The sequence below is a fragment of the Oncorhynchus gorbuscha genome, linkage group LG01 (assembly GCF_021184085.1).
Source record: "Oncorhynchus gorbuscha isolate QuinsamMale2020 ecotype Even-year linkage group LG01, OgorEven_v1.0, whole genome shotgun sequence".
NCBI lineage: Eukaryota > Metazoa > Chordata > Actinopteri > Salmoniformes > Salmonidae > Oncorhynchus > Oncorhynchus gorbuscha.
The window spans coordinates 10,783,816-10,801,479 of NC_060173.1; the positions used below are offsets into that span (position 1 = coordinate 10,783,816).

Consider the following 17,664-nt stretch of genomic DNA (forward strand, 5'->3'; position numbering starts at 1 on the left):
CCCCACTCTCGGGCCCGGCCAGTAAGGAGTGAAATGACGTAAGCAACCCGAGCTCTCTCACTAGAGTATGTGTTGGGTTGGAGAGAGAACACAATATCACACTGGGTGAGAAAGGAGCGGCACTCCGTGGGCTGCCCGGAGTAGCAAGGTGGGTTATTAACCCTAGGTTCCGGAGGCTCGGCAGGCCAGGAAGTAACAGGTGGCACGAGACGAAGACTCTGGAACTGTCCAGAGAGGTCGGAAACCTGAGCGGCCAGGTTCTCCACGGCATGGCGAGCAGCAGACAATTCCTGCTCGTGTCTGCCGAGCATGGCTCCTTGGATCTTGACGGCAGTGTTACGAGCCTCTGTAGTCGCTGGGTCCATTCCTCGGTCGGATCCTTCTGTTATGCAGGTGAATGAGGACCCAAAAGCGACTTGGCGAAAACAGAGTTTTTAATCCAGTAAGAAACTTTACAAAACAAAAAGCATAATACTACTCGTAAAGACGAGAACAGACTGGAGACTTGATCGAGAACTGCAGGTTGCCTCGGGAAGGCACTTGAACCTAGCAGACTCAGACACCTGCTCACCACGCAGCATCTGAGGGAAACACGACACGACAGGGCAAAACATAGACACAGCACGGTGAATTATAGATGAGGATCCGACGGGGCAGGAACGGAAAACAAGGAGAGAAATAGGGACTCTAATCAGGGAAAAGGATCGGGAACAGGTGTGGGAAGACTAAATGATTGATTAGGGGAATAGGAACAGCTGGGAGCAGGAACGGAACGATAGAGAGAAGAGAGAGCGAGAGAGTGAGAGAGGGAGGGGGAGAGAGAGGGATAGAAAGAGGGAAAGAACCTAATAAGACCAGCAGAGGGAAACGAATAGAAGGGGAAGCACAGGGACAAGACATGATAATTAATGACAAAACATGACAAGACTCATTAAATAAAAAAGTTTTGTCCAGTTCGAAGTGAGTAATCGCTGTTCTGAAATCCAGGAGCACTTTTCGGTCATAAGAAAGTGTAGCATCAACATTATGTACAAAATAAGTTCAAAATAATGCTAAAACACACTCAATAGCCCATGAGGAGTGCGTAAAATGGCAGCCATCCCTCGTCCAACGGCGTTCTTTCAATTTAGTCTTCTCAACTTGTTCAACATTCACACCATTAATTTTGAGATTCAGCTGAGGTCTAGAACTTGGGTAATGATTTGTACCAAATACAATGCTCTTAGTTTTAGAGATGTTCAGGACCAGTTTATTACTTGCCAACCATTCCAAAACAGACTGCAACTATTTGTTAACTTCATTAGCTTCATTGCTGATCCGTATATGGTTGAATCATCTGCATACATGGACACACAAGCTTTGTTTAATGCCAGTGGCAGGTCATTGGTAAAAATAGAAAATAGTAGAGGACCTAGAGAGATGCCCTGCAGTACACCACACTTGCCATGTTTAACATTAGAGAAGCATCCATTAAAGAAAACACTCTGTTCTCTTAGATAGATAGCTCTGAATCCATGATATGGTATGATATGAAAAGCCATAACGCATAGGTTTGTGGTCAATAATATCAAAGGCTGAACTGAAATCTAACAGTACAGCTCCCACAATCTTCTTGTTATCAATTTCTTTCAACCAATCATGTCATTTGTGTCAGTGCAGTACATGCTGAGTGCCCTTTTCTGTAAGCATGCTGAAAGTCTGTTGTTAATTTGTTTACCGAGAAATGGCATTATAGGTCTGCTGTTAGAACCAGTAAAGGCCCTTTTACTACTCTTAGCGGAATGACTTTGGCTTCCCTCCAGGCCTGAGGACAAAGACTTTCTTCTATGCTCAGATTAAATATATGACAGATAGGAGGGGCTATAGAGTCAGCTACCATCCCTAGTTGGAAGAATGGATGGATGGTGGATTGGAAGAATGGATGGATGGTGGATTGGCGATTTTTAGGGTGAGCAAATTGCTATAAAATTTAAATAAAAAAAAAAAAAATTCCCATGGATTTCAGTTCAGCTTCATCGGATTGAGAGAGAAGAAAAGGAAAGCGAATGACCAGAGGAAACACCAGCCCTTTTACTGTTCCCCATAAAGCAGCAGGGAGGATTTAGCTCAGGAAGGGTTTCAGCTCCTGTGCTGTGAATCCTTCAGTGGCAACAGCCTGATAGCCTGCTGAGATGAGCTACGGTCTGACTAACTGACTGACTGACTGTACGGCTTCCTTCCTCTCTCTGCCATGTCCCAGTTCACTGCACAGTACAGTGTGAACAGCCACTGACTGGGTGGAGGCTACATTATCAACTATTATTCAAAACAGGCTACTTTTTAAGCTTGAGCTTGTCTAATGATAAGCTTGGACTCGTTGAATGGCTGGCATAATTTTCCAATCCAAGCCATGTTGGTGATTTTTTATTCCAACAAAGTGGTTGGCCTTGCAAAAATGCATGGGTGGATGGGTGTTTTTTTGACCGTACAGGTGAAAATGTAAATATTCTAATCGTATAACATTGATAATACTTAATACCAGCTAAATAGAGTTAATAACGAAACCTTTTAGGCTACTTGTAGGAATCAGAGGACAAAGGAGAAGGAGTATTCTAGGCAGGAATACTATTATCTTAACTATCGCCTACTCATTCATAACCAAACGTTTTACAGGCAAAATGTCCCATGTCAGATATTTCCAGCATAGAAAATAATGATATAATGTACCTGCCTGGGTTTCCTGGGTTCTGGACTGGTTCTGACTCTGAACAACATGCTTTTGTCCCACTAAAACCTCCTCGGATCACTGTCTCCAATAGCCTGACATTTATGACAATTTAAAATAAATTCATCTACAAGTTAGACATGAGGGATTGGCCTTCGAGGATTGACTTACATACAACTGATCATTTATACTTCAAATGGCTAAGACAGAAATGGAGAAACCGCAAAACTCATTCTCAGCTACCGCGGATCAGTAGAATGAGTTACAGAGGAGTGCAAGGATGTGTCTCAAATGTCATCCTATTCCATTCATAGTGCACTACTTTACATAGGGCCCTGGTCAAAAGTAGTGCACTATATAGGGAATAGGGTGCCATTTGGTATGCAGTCCATGTTATGGTAACCCTGAACAGGCATTAGGTAATGTTCAGGATGTACGGTTTTCATAGTTTCAGAGTGAGACTTGAAGAGTGACCTGTTTTTTAAATCCTGGTCTGCCAAGCCAACCCATTGTGTATTGTAACTTGTTGGAGTCTTTGGTAAAATACACACTGAAATCAATGACATTCTGTGGAAGTTATATCCGTCGTACTAAAAGCAATTCATTAAGATTGTGTGTTGTGTGTGTGTGTGTGTGTGTGTGTGTGTGTGTGTGTGTGTGTGTGTGTGTGTGTGTGTGTGTGTGTGTGTGTGTGTGTGTGTGTGTGTGTGTGTGTGTGTGTGTGTGTGTGTGTGTGTGTGTGTGTGTGATCGAGAAAGTATTTTCAAAGTGCTACAGTATCTTGGAATATCTTCGAATGGTCTTCCTTAAAATTCTGATATAAACAGCAAACGTAAGGACAGAATAGTTTTTCCTATTACAGTGAGTAAAATGCATTGTTTAATATATTGTTTTCTAAGGTGGTTTTCTTAGAAAAGGAAGAGAAAAACAGAAATATGCTCAGGTTTTCTCATTCCACAACTCCCCATCTAGTTTAAACAAAGAAAAACATTTCAAAAAGTGGTCTATCAAATAGATAATGAGAAAGGTTTAGCACATTGCATCATTTACTCCTGAGTGGCGCAGCAGTCTATGGAACTGCATCTCAGTGCAAGAGGTGTCACTACAGTCCCTGGTTCAAATCCAGGAAGTATCACATCTGGCCGTGATTGGCCGGTGTAGGTTGTCATTATAAATAATAGTTTGTTCTTAACTGAGTTGCCTAGTTAAATGTTTTTTTTATATATTTTTTTATATACACTGTAATAGTTAACAATGCTGAGTATTTCCTTTCTCTGCTGAGAAAATTAAAAGTTACTAAACAATCATATTCTCGATTAAAAATAAATAAATCTGGTTGTTCAATGACTTTGCTATTTCTCCTAAAACGCTGCCAGTCAAAGTTGAAACATGTCAAAGTAGGATTTGTATTCACATTTTGCTATCCACTTAAGATTGAATCCATACTTTAGAACATATACTATAGATTAAGTACCACGGTAAATCCTTTGTCATACTCGTGATATATTGTCTGACATACCACGGCTGTCAGCCAATCAGCATTCAGGGCTCAAACTACCCAGTTTATAGCATAGATTAAGTACCACAATGCCAATATATCTGCATAAACATGTGGAGAAATGGTGACAACATCGTTGAAAGGGTTTAGGATAGAGAACAGGTTGTTAGGAGAGACCAGGGGGAATACAGTACAGGCAATTATTTTATATATTTTTTTTAATTAAAAAAATTGCTGGTTGAAGACTAAGATTGATGGGTGTGAATGATTTGTAGAACAACAGCAGCAAAATGATATTCTTACTGCCTATAGTGAGACGTTGTACAGTAGAGCAGCATACCTCAAATGAACTAAGTGCAGTTGCCTGTAATTTACTTCTGAGAGACCACAGAGAGGGAAAGTAAAACTCTGCTAAAACCCATTTATCACCTTTAAGGTTTTCTAAACTAACAAACCAAGAATTAATATGCTTAGAAATGGCCAAGCTATCCAAGCACTGGCTAAACCATAAAGAAACCTTAATCAAACACATCATAACCCCTTTATGTTGTTTTTCACAGTATAGGCTATGTACACAGTGGTTAGATTAAACATGGTTTCAATACGGTGAATGGTCATCTTTTGCTTTTTCATAGACAGACTGACAGTAATGTTTTACATGCAAGCCAACTGTACAGCTTTATGATTAGAATAATAATGATAAAAATAATTATAAGAAGAAGAAGTAGAAGACAAAGAAGAAAAAGTAGAAGAAGAAAAAGTAGAAGAAGAAGAAGAAGTAGAAGAAGAAAAAGTAGAAGAAGAAGAAAGAAGAAGTAGAAGAAGAAGAAGAAAAAAAGTAGAAGAAGTAGAAGAAGAAGAAGAAGAAAAAGTAGAAGAAGTAGAAGAAGAAGAAAGCTGCCCATGTCAGCCTCACAACAAAATGTGGAATATAGAACGGTTGAAATGAGCAAAGCCTGGATTTACTGAAGGATGACACAATGGGTGTTCCAAATATAGGACTGTGCAGGGGATGTATACAAGCGTAGAAATATATTCCAGATTAGAACAGGTCCTAAAATCAAAACATGAGGGAGTCTGGATTTGTGATGAATAAAAAGAGGGTGTTACTTTGGCTTCAACATGGGGTATGAGCTGTTTTGGAAGAGCACAGTCTGTAGGCCTAAGTGTGTGACGTTCAACAACTGTAGGTAGGATGAAAAACGGACAACTAGCTAATGTTGTTCTGTGTTGAGAGAGCAATTTAGCATGAATCAAAAGCAGCTTTCCTGGCTCGGATTCTCCATGCTGGTCTGAGCCTGCCAGGAAATTAGGGGATTTTTTTCTTTTTGCAGGTAAAAGTCGGAATTTACAGAATGGAATCAAATTTGGTATTTTTTTCCTACCGAATGTGAACGTGTTATTAGTTAGCATTGGGGACGCAGACCAGTTGGAAACTATAGCAACAAGTTGGAAACTATAGCAACCAGTTGGAAACTATAGCAACCAGTTGGAAACTATAGCAAGCAGTTGGAAACTATAGCAACCAGTTGGAAACTATAGCAACCAGTTGGAAACTATAGCAACCAGTTGGAAACTATAGCAACCAGTTAGCAACCAGTTGGAAACTATAGCAACCAGTTGGAAACTATAGCAAGCAGTTGGAAACTATAGCAACCAGTTGGAAACTATAGCAACCAGTTGGAAACTATAGCAAGCAGTTGGAAACTATAGCAACCAGTTGGAAACTATAGCAACCAGTTGGAAACTATAGCAACCAGTTGGAAACTATAGCAACCAGTTGGAAACTATAGCAAGCAGATTTTGGGGACGATGAGAGAGAGGGGGGGGACCTACTCCCAAACTCAAGGCACTTTACAGTAGGACCCCTTGCTGAATTGGTTGCTTGTAAACTGCATTAAGAACTCCACCACCCACCAGGTACATTACCCTCCTGTGTTCCTTTACTAAGGTCTGCTAAGCTACAGCACTTAGAAAAATCTGGTTTCTGAGTTTTATTCATGAAGAGAGATGCACGTTATTAAATCCAGATTTTGCGTACTCTCGGGTTGCTCGTTGACATATTTCATGCTGTGTTTTATATGGCCAACTCGTAATATACAACATAAAGAGCATTCGGAAAGTTTTCAGACCTTTTCACTTTTTCCACATTTTGTTACATTACAGCCATATTCTAAAATTGATTGAATTAAATGTTTTCCTTATCAATCTACACACAATATCCCATAATAACAAATCGAAAACAGGTTTTTCGAAATGTGTACAAATGTATAAAAAAATACCTTATTTACAGTGGGGAGAAGAGGTATTTGATACACTGCCGGTTTTGCAGGTTTTCCTACTTACAATGCATGTAGAGGTCTGTAATTTTTTATCATAGGTACACTTCATCTGTGAGAGATGGAATCTAAAACAAAAATCCAGAAAATCACCAACCTCTCCACAATGGCCAAGACCAGAGAGCTGTGTAAGGACATCAGGGCTAAAATTGTAGACTTGTAAAAGGCTGGGATGGGCTAAAGGACAATAGGCAAGCAGCTTGGTGAGAAGGCAACAACTGTTGGCGCAATTATTAGAAAATGGAAGAAGTTCAAGATGATGGTCAATCACCCTCGGTCTGGGGCTCCATGCAAGATCTCACCTCATGGGGCATCAATGATCATGAGGAAGGTGAGGGATCAGCCCAGAACTACACGGCAGGACCTGGTCAATGACCTGAAGAGAGCTGGGACCACAGTCTCAAAGAAAACCATTAGTAACACACTACGCCGTCATGGATTAAAATCCTGCAGCGCACGCAAGGTCCCCCTGCTCAAGCCAGCGCATGTCCAGGCCCGTCTGAAGTTTGCCAATGACCATCTGGATGATCCAGAGTAGGAATGGGAGAAGGTCATGTGGTCTGATGAGACAAAAATAGAGCTTTTTGGTCTAAACTCCACTTGCCGAGTTTGGAGGAAGAAGGATGAGTCCAACCCCAAGAACATCATCCCAACCGTGAAGCATGGAGGTGGAAACATCCTTCTTTGGGGATGCTTTTCTGCAAAGGGAACAGGACGACTGCACCGTATTGAGGGGAGGATGGATGGGGCCATGTATCGTGAGATCTTGGCCAACAACCCCCTTCCCTCAGTAAGAGCATTGAAGATGGGTCGTGGCTGGTTCTTCCAGTATGACAACGACCCGAAACACACAGCCAGGGCAACTAAGGAGTGGCTCCGTAAGAAGCATCTCAAGGTCCTGAAGTGGCCTAGCCAGTCTCCAGACCTGAACCCAATAGAAAATCTTTGGAGGGAGCTGAAAGTCCGTATTGACCAGCGACAGCCCCGAAACCTGAAGGATCTGGAGAAGGACTGTATGGAGGAGTGGGCCAAAATCCCTGCTGCAGTGTGTGCAAACCTGGTCAAGAACTACAGGAAACGTATGATCTCTGTAATTGAAGACAACGGTTTCTGTACCAAATATTAAGTTCTGCTTTTCTGATGTATCAAATATTTATGTCATGCAATAAAATGCAAATGAATTACTTAAAAATCATACAATGTGATTTTCTGGATTTTTGTTTTAGATTCCGTCTCTCACAGTTGAAGTGTACCTATGATACAAATTACAGACCTCAACATGCATTGTAAGTAGGAAAACCTGCAAAAACGGCAGTGTATCAAATACTTGTTCTCCCCACTGTATATAAGTATTCAGACATGATTTGGAAAGCCCTGTTTACATAATGTCCCACAGTTGACGGTGCATGTCAGAGCAAAAACCAAGCCATGAGGTCGTAGGAATTGTCCGTAGAGCTCTGAGACAGGATTGTGTCGAGGCACAGATCTGGGAAAGGGTACCAAAAAAGGCCCCCAAGAACGCAGTGGCCTCCATCATTCTTAAATAGAAGAAGTTTGGAACCACCTAGACTCCTCCTAGAACTGGCCGCCCGGCCAAACTGAGTAAACGGGTGAGAAGGGCCTTGGTCAGGAAGGTGTGAAGATGGGAGAACCTTCCAGAAGGACAACCATCTCTGCATCATTCCACCAATCAGGCCTTTATGGTGAAGTGGCCAGATGGCAGCCCACTTGGCGTTTGCCAAAAGGCACCCAAATGACTTTCAGACCATCAGAAGCAAGATTCCCTGGTCTAATGAAACCAAGATTGAACTATTTGGCCTGAATGCCAAATGTCACTTCCGGAGGAAACCAGGCACTACTTATCACCTGGCCAATACCATCCCTACGGTGAAGCATGGTAGAGGGAGCATGTCACACCCTGATCAGTTTCACCTGTCCTCGTTATTGTCTCCACCCCCTCCAGGTGTCGCTTGTTTTCCCCAGTGTATTTATCCCTGTTTCCTGTCTCTCTGTACTAGTGTATTTATCTATGTGTTTCCTGTCTCTGTACTAGTGTATTTATCCCTGCGTTTCCTATCTCTCTATGCCAGTGTATTTATCCCTGTGTTTCCTGTCTCTCTGTATCAGTGTATTTATCCCTGTGTTTCCTGTCTCTCCGTGCCAGTGTATTTATCCCTGTGTTTCCTGTCTCTCTGTACCAGTGTATTTATCCATGTGTTTCCTGTCTCTCTGTGCCAGTTCATCTTGTTTTCCCCAGTGTATTTATCCCTGTGTTTCCTGTCTCTCTGTGCCAGTTTGTCTTGTTTTCCCCAGTGTATTTATCCCTGTGTTTCCTGTCTCTCTTTGCCAGTTCATTTTGTTTTCCCCAGTGTATTTATCCCTGTGCCAGTTTGTCTTGTTTTCCCCAGTGTATTTATCCCTGTGTTTTTCCTGTCACTGTGTTTCTGTCACTCTGTGCCAGTTTGTCTTGTTTTCCCCAGTGTATTTATCCCTGTGTTTCCTGTCTCTCTGTGCCAGTTCATCTTGTTTTCCCCAGTGTATTTATCCCTGTGTTTCCTGTCTCTCTGGGCCAGTGTATTTATCCCCGTGTTTCCTGTCTCTCTGTGCTAGTTCATCTTGTTTTCCCCAGTGTATTTATCCCTGTGTTTCCTGTCTCTCTGTGCCAGTTTGTCTTGTTTTCCCCAGTGTATTTATCCCTGCGTTTCCTGTCTCTCTGGGCCAGTTCATCTTGTTTTCCCCAGTGTATTTATCCCTGTGTTTCCTGTCTCTCTGGGCCAGTGTATTTATCCCCGTGTTTCCTGTCTTTCTGTGCTATTCATCTTGTTTTCCCCAGTGTATTTATCCCTGTGTTTCCTGTCTCTGTGTGCCAGTTCGTCTTGTATGTTTAGTCAAGTCAACCAGCGTTTTTTCCCCTTACTCCTTTTCTATTCTCTTTTGCTAGTCCTCCCGGTTTTGACCACTGTCTGACTCTGCCTTTGCTATTCTCCTTTTTCTAGTCCTCCCGGTTTTCTTTCTGGACTCTGTAACTGCCTGCCTGGCCATTCTGCTTGCCTTGACCTCGAGCCTGTCTACTACTCTGTACCTCCTGGACTCTGAACTGGTTTTGACCTTTGATCTGTCCACAACCATTCTCTTTCCTACTCCTTTTGGATTATTAAACATCTTAAACTCCAACCATCTGCCTCCTGTGTCTGTATCTGGGTCTCGTCTTGTGTCATTATACAGCATCATGCTGTGGGGATGTTTATCAGCGTCAGGGACTGCGAGACCTGTCAGGATCAAGGGAAAGATGAATGTACAAACAGGTCCTTGATGAAAACCTGATCCACAGCACTGAAGACCTCAGACTGTGGCGAAGGTTCACCATCCAACAGGACAATGACCCTAAGCACACAGCCAAGACAATGCAGAAGTGACTTCGGGACAAGTCTCTGAATGTCCTTGAGTGGCACAGCCAGAGCCTGGACTTTAACCCTAGCGAATATCTCTGGAGAGACCTGAAAATAGCTATGCAGCGACGCTCCCCATTCAACCTAACAGAGCTTAAGAGGATCTGCAGAGAAGAATGGGAAAAACTCCCCAAATACCGGTGTGCCAAGCTTGTAGCGTCAAAGTACTGAGTAAAGGGTCTGAATGTAAATGTGATATGTCTGGTTTTTATTTGTAATACATTTTTAAAAACCTGTCTGTAATGTAACAAAATGTGAAAAAAGTGAAGGGATCTGAATGCCTTACGAATGCACTGTATATACACAAGTATGTGGACACCCCTTCAAATTAGTGGATTTGGCTACTCCATAGACAAACATTGGCAGTAGAATGGCCTTACTGAAAAGCTCAGTGGCTTTCAACGTGACACCGCCAGAGGATGCCACCTTTCCAACAAGTCAGTTCGTCAAATTTTTGCCCTGCTAGAGCTGCCCCAGTCAACTGTGCTGTTACTGTGAAGTGGAAATGTCTAGGAGCAACAACGGCTCAGCCATGAAGTATTAGGCCACAGAAGCTCACAGAATGGGACCACCAAGTGCTTTAAAAAATCTCTATATATATATTTAACTATGCAAGTCAGTTAAGAACAAATTCTTATTTACAATGACGGCCAAACCCAATGCTGGGCCAATTGTGCGCCGACATATGGGACTGCCAATCTCGGCCGGTTGTGATACAGCCAGGATTCAGGGTGTCTGTAGTGACACCTCTAGCACTGAGATGCAGTGCCTTAGACCGCTGCGCCACTCGGGAACCCAGTGCTGAAGTCCTTAGCATGTAAAAATGGTCTGTCCTCCATTGCAACCCTCGCTACCGAGTTCCAAACTGCCTCTGGAAGCAACGTCAGCACAAGAACTGTTCGTCTGGAGCTTCATGAAATAGGTTTCCATGGCTGAGCAGCCGCACACAAGCCTAAGATCACCATGCGCAACACCAGGCGTTGGCTGGAGTGGAGTAAAGCTCACCGGCAGTGGAAACAGTCCAACGGACAAATTTTGGTTTGGCCGATTGCAGGAAAACGCTACCTGCCTGAATGCATAGTGCCAACTGTAAAGTTTGGAGGAGGCGGAATAATGGTCTGGGGCTGTTTTCCATGGTCCGGGCTAGGCTCTTTAGTTAGGCTAGGCTCTTTAGTTCCAGTAAAGGGAATACAGCATACAATGACATTCTAGACGTTTCTGTCCTTCCAAATTTGTGGCAACAGTTTGGGGAAGGCCCTTTCCTGTATCGTCATGACAACGACCCTGTGCACAAAGCGAGGTGCATAGAGAAATGGTTTGTTGAGATGTGTGGAAGAACTTGACTAGCCTGCACAGTGCCCTGACCTCAACCCCATTGAACACATTTGGGAAGAATTGGAATGCCGACTGTGAGCCGGGCCTAATCACCCAACATCAGTATCCGACCTCACTAAAGCTTTTGTAGCTGAATGGAAGCTAGTCCAACGTCTAGGGGAAAGCCTTCTCAGAAGAGTGGAGGATGTTATAACAGCAAAGGGGGGACCAACTCCATATTAATGCCCATGATTTTGGAATGAGATGTTCGACGAGCAGGTGTCCACATACTTTTGGGCATGTCGTGTATTTGGGACTTGCTGATCTTAAATGTATACTGGTCATCTAAATCATCACATGATCATTCTATTTTTATATGGGAAAATATACTATCTATGTTTAACGAAGGTCTGTATATTTAGATCTATACATTTAGATAATATAATCATACACTCATGTTGATGCAGTAATTTAAAAAATGTATTGGTTATTACACTGTTGCAATATTTCAATGCAGCGGTCACGAGCCTTATGAAGCTTCTGATTAATGCTGTCTTTGAAAGAGACTTGTTATCGGCTCCATAAAAACATATTTATGTTGTTGTCGAAAACATGTCTGACAAGAGAAAACTGCATACCGTCCTACATTATTTTTTTCAAACTCTCTGAGAATCTCTCATGGCCATCTACTGGCTGTATTATTGACCTGGGTTGGGGTCAATTCCATTTCAATTCAGTCGTTTCAGAAAGAAAACTGAAATTCAGTGATTTGAAATGGAATTGACTCCAGCCCTGTGGTCTAACTTTACTCTATTGAATAAAGACTAGATTCTTCTCTGGCCACTGTGACCATTACGTGGCAGCCTGGTTGACTGAGGTGGTCAAGGTTACTGTAAGGCCTGTAGTGTGGGTTGTGTGTGGTTGGGTTTCTCTGAGGTTTCGGTCACGTTCCCAGGGGACGGTGGTGAGGCCCTGAGACCTGTTTACCTCGGAGGCCAAGGGGAGCTCCTGCATGGATGGGGGCTTTTGTTGGTGGGCCGGACACTTGTCCTTGAGACGATTATGTCACTATAAACTAATGCAAAAGGTGTCATCAGAATCCATAATATTTCATACTGTTTACATGCTGTACCTGTTTAGATGTCAAGGGACAGAGATGACAGGGCTTTGTAGTCATAATGATGTTATATAACAAAATTACATTCTCTTCTGTATTCTTTGTTACAGTGTTGCTTGGGCGCCACCTTCTTGTTAGTGCTGGTCTGTATGTGTGTCTGTGTGTGTGTCATCAGGACTGGACTGAGATGGGCAGGGGGAGGGGTGGGTGGGGGGGGTTGGGGGGGGCAGTGTTTGCAGCTTCACCCACTAACTAGGGAGGGGCTGTACTCTCACTTACTCACACATGCTAACACACAAACATATGGTCGCTTGGAGTGGTCAGACAAGGCAGCAGCGTGCTTCACACTCTCTCACCTCCTCCTGCTCCTGCTCCAGCCATACAGACATGATGCTACAGGAGAGCACTTCACAAGACTGTTACAGGAGCTATCGGCATAACAGAAGCTGATGTGCTGCAGTCTGATGTGCCTCACTTTTTTTCTTCATTTTATCATTCCTTTTTCATTGGGATTTGTGAGATAAATAATGACCTAAATATACAGGAGATATTGGGAAGGTAGCTGGCTAGACCAGTCTCAAGGGGGTTTCCCCATGTTACCCTCTCGCTGAAGGTCTTACTCTGAACCATATAGAATTGGGCAGAATAAATACGAGTTTCTTATTTTTTTGTGAAGATATCTCTATTTTGGATCTTAGAACGTTTGGAAAGAAATCTCTATTTGGGATCTTTGGAAAGTTTGCAAAGATATCTATTTTTGGGGAATTTGCAAACTGGAGAAAACCTTTTTGTGGATAACTTGTTTTGGAAATCTACTCCATGTGAGTATTTTTCATTTGGTGTATTTGATGTTTATTTGGAAGTACCAGAAATGCCTCTCTCTGCTTCGATAAATTCTTTACTAGGTATTTCAGTATTAGTCTAGGTATTTCAGTATTAGTCTAGGTATTTCAGTATTAGTCTAGGTATTTCAGTATTAGTCTAGGTATTTCAGTATTAGTCTAGGTATTTCAGTATTAGTCTAGGTATTTCAGTATTAGTCTAGGTATTTCAGTATTAGTCTAGGTATTTCAGTATTAGTCTAGGTATTTCAGTATTAGTCTAGGTATTTCAGTATTAGTCTAGGTATTTCAGTATTAGTCTAGGTATTTCAGTATTAGTCTAGGTATTTCAGTATTAGTCTAGGTATTTCAGTATTAGTCTAGGTATTTCAGTATAGGTATTTCAGTATTAGTCTAGGTATTTCAGTATTAGTCTAGGTATTTCAGTATTAGTCTAGGTATTTCAGTATTAGTCTAGGTATTTCAGTATAGGTATTTCAGTATTAGTCTAGGTATTTCAGTATTACCAGGTGGTCTTGTTTAGTAGACAGAATTGGTGTCAGGCACGGGAATCAAAGGTGGCTCAGAAAGTTGTTGAGTTGGTCAGCAACCAGATTCATGCTGCCAAGTAAAAACCACCTGATAAGTAGCAGTAAGGTAAGCTGCAAACTTCTGAGGGGTTTTTCTGTACCACTTACGTACTTACGTACTGCATAAAATATCATTTCTCAACACATCATACTCAACAAATGAAAGGGGCTTTAAGTGTTCTATTTAAATATTTGTATTGTTGTTTTCAATTCATGTTTGCAGGGGGCCATTTCAAATAAATAATTGGTATTATGTATTTTACAACACCTTAATAAACCATGCTATGTACATAGTTGATACTGTACATACTTTAGTTCCTGGTGAATAGCGATACAATGAAGTATGGAACATTGTCTGTTGCGTGTTCTAGAGTTCCAGACTTCCAGAATGCTGTGTTCCAGGGGCATGCTCCAGCAGTGGAGTCTAGCTGTGTTCCTGCTGTACTCTTCTGTCCCTCTCTACGGGAGACCCCTCGATGCTCTCACTAACAGAATGTAAGTCTCTGTTTTTCACTAGTTTACAAACTGTAGATTCTCTCCGTTTCACTCTCTATTCATTATCATATTACCTCCTTTTCCAATATTAAATGGTACAAGAAAAGGTAGATCAATCAATGACATCTTTTAAACAAATCACTGGACTCGCATCTACGTTTGATCAAACACAGGACGGCTTTACTCCAGCCATTGTTCGTTGATTTGAGAAAAGAGGTCTAGATATGCGGACAAGAATAGATCCACTGTACAGAACAACAAATGACATACTAGATTTAAGTGGTACAACTCGAAAATAAATGGAACAAGCAAATATATTTTTATTCAATACATTATATATTTGATGGAATATATTATGTTTATGGAATATATTTGATGGAATATATTATGTTTATGGAATATATTTGATGGAATATATTATGTTTATGGAATATATTTGATGGAATATATTATGTTTATGGAATATATTTGATGGAATATATTATGTTTATGGAATATATTTGATGGAATATATTATGTTTATGGAATATATTTGATGGAATATAATATGTTTATGGAATATATTTGATGGAATATATTATGTTTATGGAATATATTTGATGGAATATAATATGTTTATGGAATATATTTGATGGAATATAATATGTTTCTGGAATATATTAAATCATTGGTCAATTGTCTGTATATTAGACCTGCATGTACAGTATTTGAGTTGTCTCATGTAAAAACAAACGTTTTCATGAATTCACGCCTACATAAATCCGAACTCCCTGCGTTAAAGTTTGGATTGACATTGTTGGTGAGGATGACATGTTTTGTGGTTAACAGGATCCGCCCCATTTCTTCAATTTTTGCCTAAAATGACATACCCATATCTAACTGCTTGTAGCTCAGGACCTGAAGCAAGGATATGCATATTCTTGGTACCATTTGAAAGGAAACACTGAAGTTTGTGGAAATGTGAAATGATTGTAGGAGAATATAACACAATAGATCTGGTAAAAGATAATACCATGAAAAAACCAACAGTTATTTTGTATTTATTTTTGTACCATCATCTTTGAAATGCAAGAGAAAGTCCATAATGTATTATTCCAGGCCAGGTGCAATTTTGATTTTGGCCACTAAATGGCAGTAGTGTATGTGCAAAGTTTTAGACTGATCCAATGGAACATTGTATTTCTGTTCAAAATGTTGTATCAAGACTGCCCAAATGTGCCTAATTTGTTTATTAATAACTTTTCATGTTCAAAATTGTGCACTCTCCTCAAACATTAGAATGGTATTATTTCACTGTAATAGCTAATGTAAATTGGACAGTGCAGTTAGATTAACAAGAATAAAATATTTCTGCCCATATCAGAGATGTCTATGTCCTAGGAATTTTTCTTCTTACTTACAACCTCATGCTAATTTGCATTAGCCTACATTAGCTCAACCATCCCGTGGACGGGACACCGATCCCGAAGAAGTTTTAAATATATGCCTCATAGCATGGTCTTTTCTTACATTATAGTGTTCACATAGAACAGCTCCCAGCTTCCACTGTATATGTGTTGTTTATGCTGCCACCTATTGAGGTCTACTGGAACATGACCTTGGCTGCCATTCAACAATCAACACCTCACAAGTAGGTAGTTTAGAGTCACTATACTGTACAGTAGGTAGGCACCACTGTACACAAGACAGCTGTAAGAGAAAGGGATAGGTTGATAGGTAGGGTTGTAAATACTATCTCTGCAAACAGTCAAGTCTCCTCCTGAGACTCAATTAGTAAGTTACTGTCAGCTCACTATGGAGCTCCTGAAGGGGTATTGCAAAGATACCAATTCCATTTAATTGACTTAATTGAAATGGAACTGTCCCCAACTTGTGATTATTTTCCATTGCCATCTACTCTTAAAAGGAGAGTGAGTCCAGTTGAAACAATCTCCTTCTCCCCTCTCCATTCAGGAGGAGGTCAGTGAGCCACGCCCAGCTGATGCACGATAAGGGCCGTTCCCTGCATGAGTTCAAGAGACGGCACTGGATCCAGGAACTACTAGACCAAGTCCACGCGTCCGACAGCGAGCGAGCCCCGGCTCCCCAGAGCAGGACCAGTGCTAATGAGTGTCACAGCACCTTCAGCGGAAGCGCCCTATCCCCCCCCAAACCCTCTGGAGGGACCAAGAACCTCCCCCTGAGCTTCCGGCTGGGAGGGGAGGGGAGCAACCTCCCCCAGGAGACCAACAAATCTGTGGCCTACAAACAACAACCTCTGAAGGTGGTCACCAAGAGGAAAAAGAAGGTGAAGGGGGAGAGAGGGAGACGGAAGGAGAGCGAGAAGAGGAGGAGGAGGGCTCGCTCTGTAGTCACAAGTCTTACGACACAAAGAGAGGAGTTACAGAGGACACAAGACACTGTGTGACAAACATACTTCCTGATGTAGCCTTTGGGTGGCGCTGCACTAAGGACTCTGACCGACAAAGATTCCAGCATCACTGACTGAGACTCGGCCTAATGTCTCAGACTCGAAACAACTGGTCTCTCCATACCATGGCCATTGGTCTTTGCTTGTATTGTTTTAATCTGCTGCTTTTTCCGTGTGCCTTGATATACAGTAATATGTTGCTACTTTTATTATAACACATAACTTCTGTATACATATTTATTAGGTAAATAATATGAAAATCATCAGTCATGTTAAATGAATCTTTAACTCATCCCTAGTTAGATAACAATGTAAGATATGGGCCCTTCAGGAGCAATACCCTTTAAATCCTCTTCAATCAGATGTCCATGTGTAAAGTACAACATAGGCAACACAGTAAACGTTACACATAAAATATTTATTGTTTGTACATATTTAAATTCACAAAATGAGGGAGGATCATTCTTTCTTTTTTGTACTGCCCGGTAGTTTTTTAGATAGTCGATATTGTGAATATATAATTTCTCATCTGTAGTTAGTATTATTAGATCCATAACAAATGTTTTTACCATAATTTATTTCATTTGAACTGTATATTTATTTTGTGAATGTATTACCGTGCTGCTGATTTTTTGATATTTTATAATAACATAAAATGCACTTTAGATATAATGATGATATCCATATGTTTTGTTAAGTTACATTGTTATAAGTGTTCTCATTTGTGGTTGATTTTAATTAAGAAAGAAAACGTTCCTTTGTTGATAAACCCTTTATTTTTTATTTTCTTCTTGGTTTCTAATATTACCCAATCATCTCATTGACTAGTAAGTTATTGGATCGTCCATCAAATTCTCTCTAGTTTAATTTTTAATATTTTTTAATAAAAACAAGCCAGAGTTGAAACTGTTGGAATGATTACAGACT

At 41.1% G+C, this 17,664-nt stretch overlaps 2 protein-coding genes across 2 annotated transcripts in view; one reads left to right on the top strand and one right to left on the bottom strand.

Annotated features, from left to right (window-relative positions):
* Nucleotides 1-12,810, bottom strand: part of LOC124039512 (proline-rich receptor-like protein kinase PERK14) — a 51,502-nt gene extending 38,692 nt beyond the window's left edge. Inside the window, exons 1-2 of the mRNA XM_046355595.1 lie at nucleotides 12,778-12,810; nucleotides 12,252-12,354 (exon numbers count right to left, since the gene is read on the bottom strand). Coding sequence (XP_046211551.1) covers nucleotides 12,252-12,354; nucleotides 12,778-12,810 — 136 coding nt within the window. The remainder of the gene's footprint in view (nucleotides 1-12,251; nucleotides 12,355-12,777) is intronic.
* Nucleotides 12,809-16,803, top strand: LOC123996877 (parathyroid hormone-related protein-like). Its single transcript, XM_046300719.1, has 3 exons — nucleotides 12,809-13,242; nucleotides 14,204-14,327; nucleotides 16,281-16,803. Exons 2-3 carry the CDS (start codon nucleotides 14,221-14,223, stop codon nucleotides 16,732-16,734), a joined length of 561 nt encoding a protein of 186 aa, XP_046156675.1. The 5' UTR covers nucleotides 12,809-13,242; nucleotides 14,204-14,220; the 3' UTR covers nucleotides 16,735-16,803.
* Nucleotides 16,804-17,664: the final 861 nt, after the last annotated feature.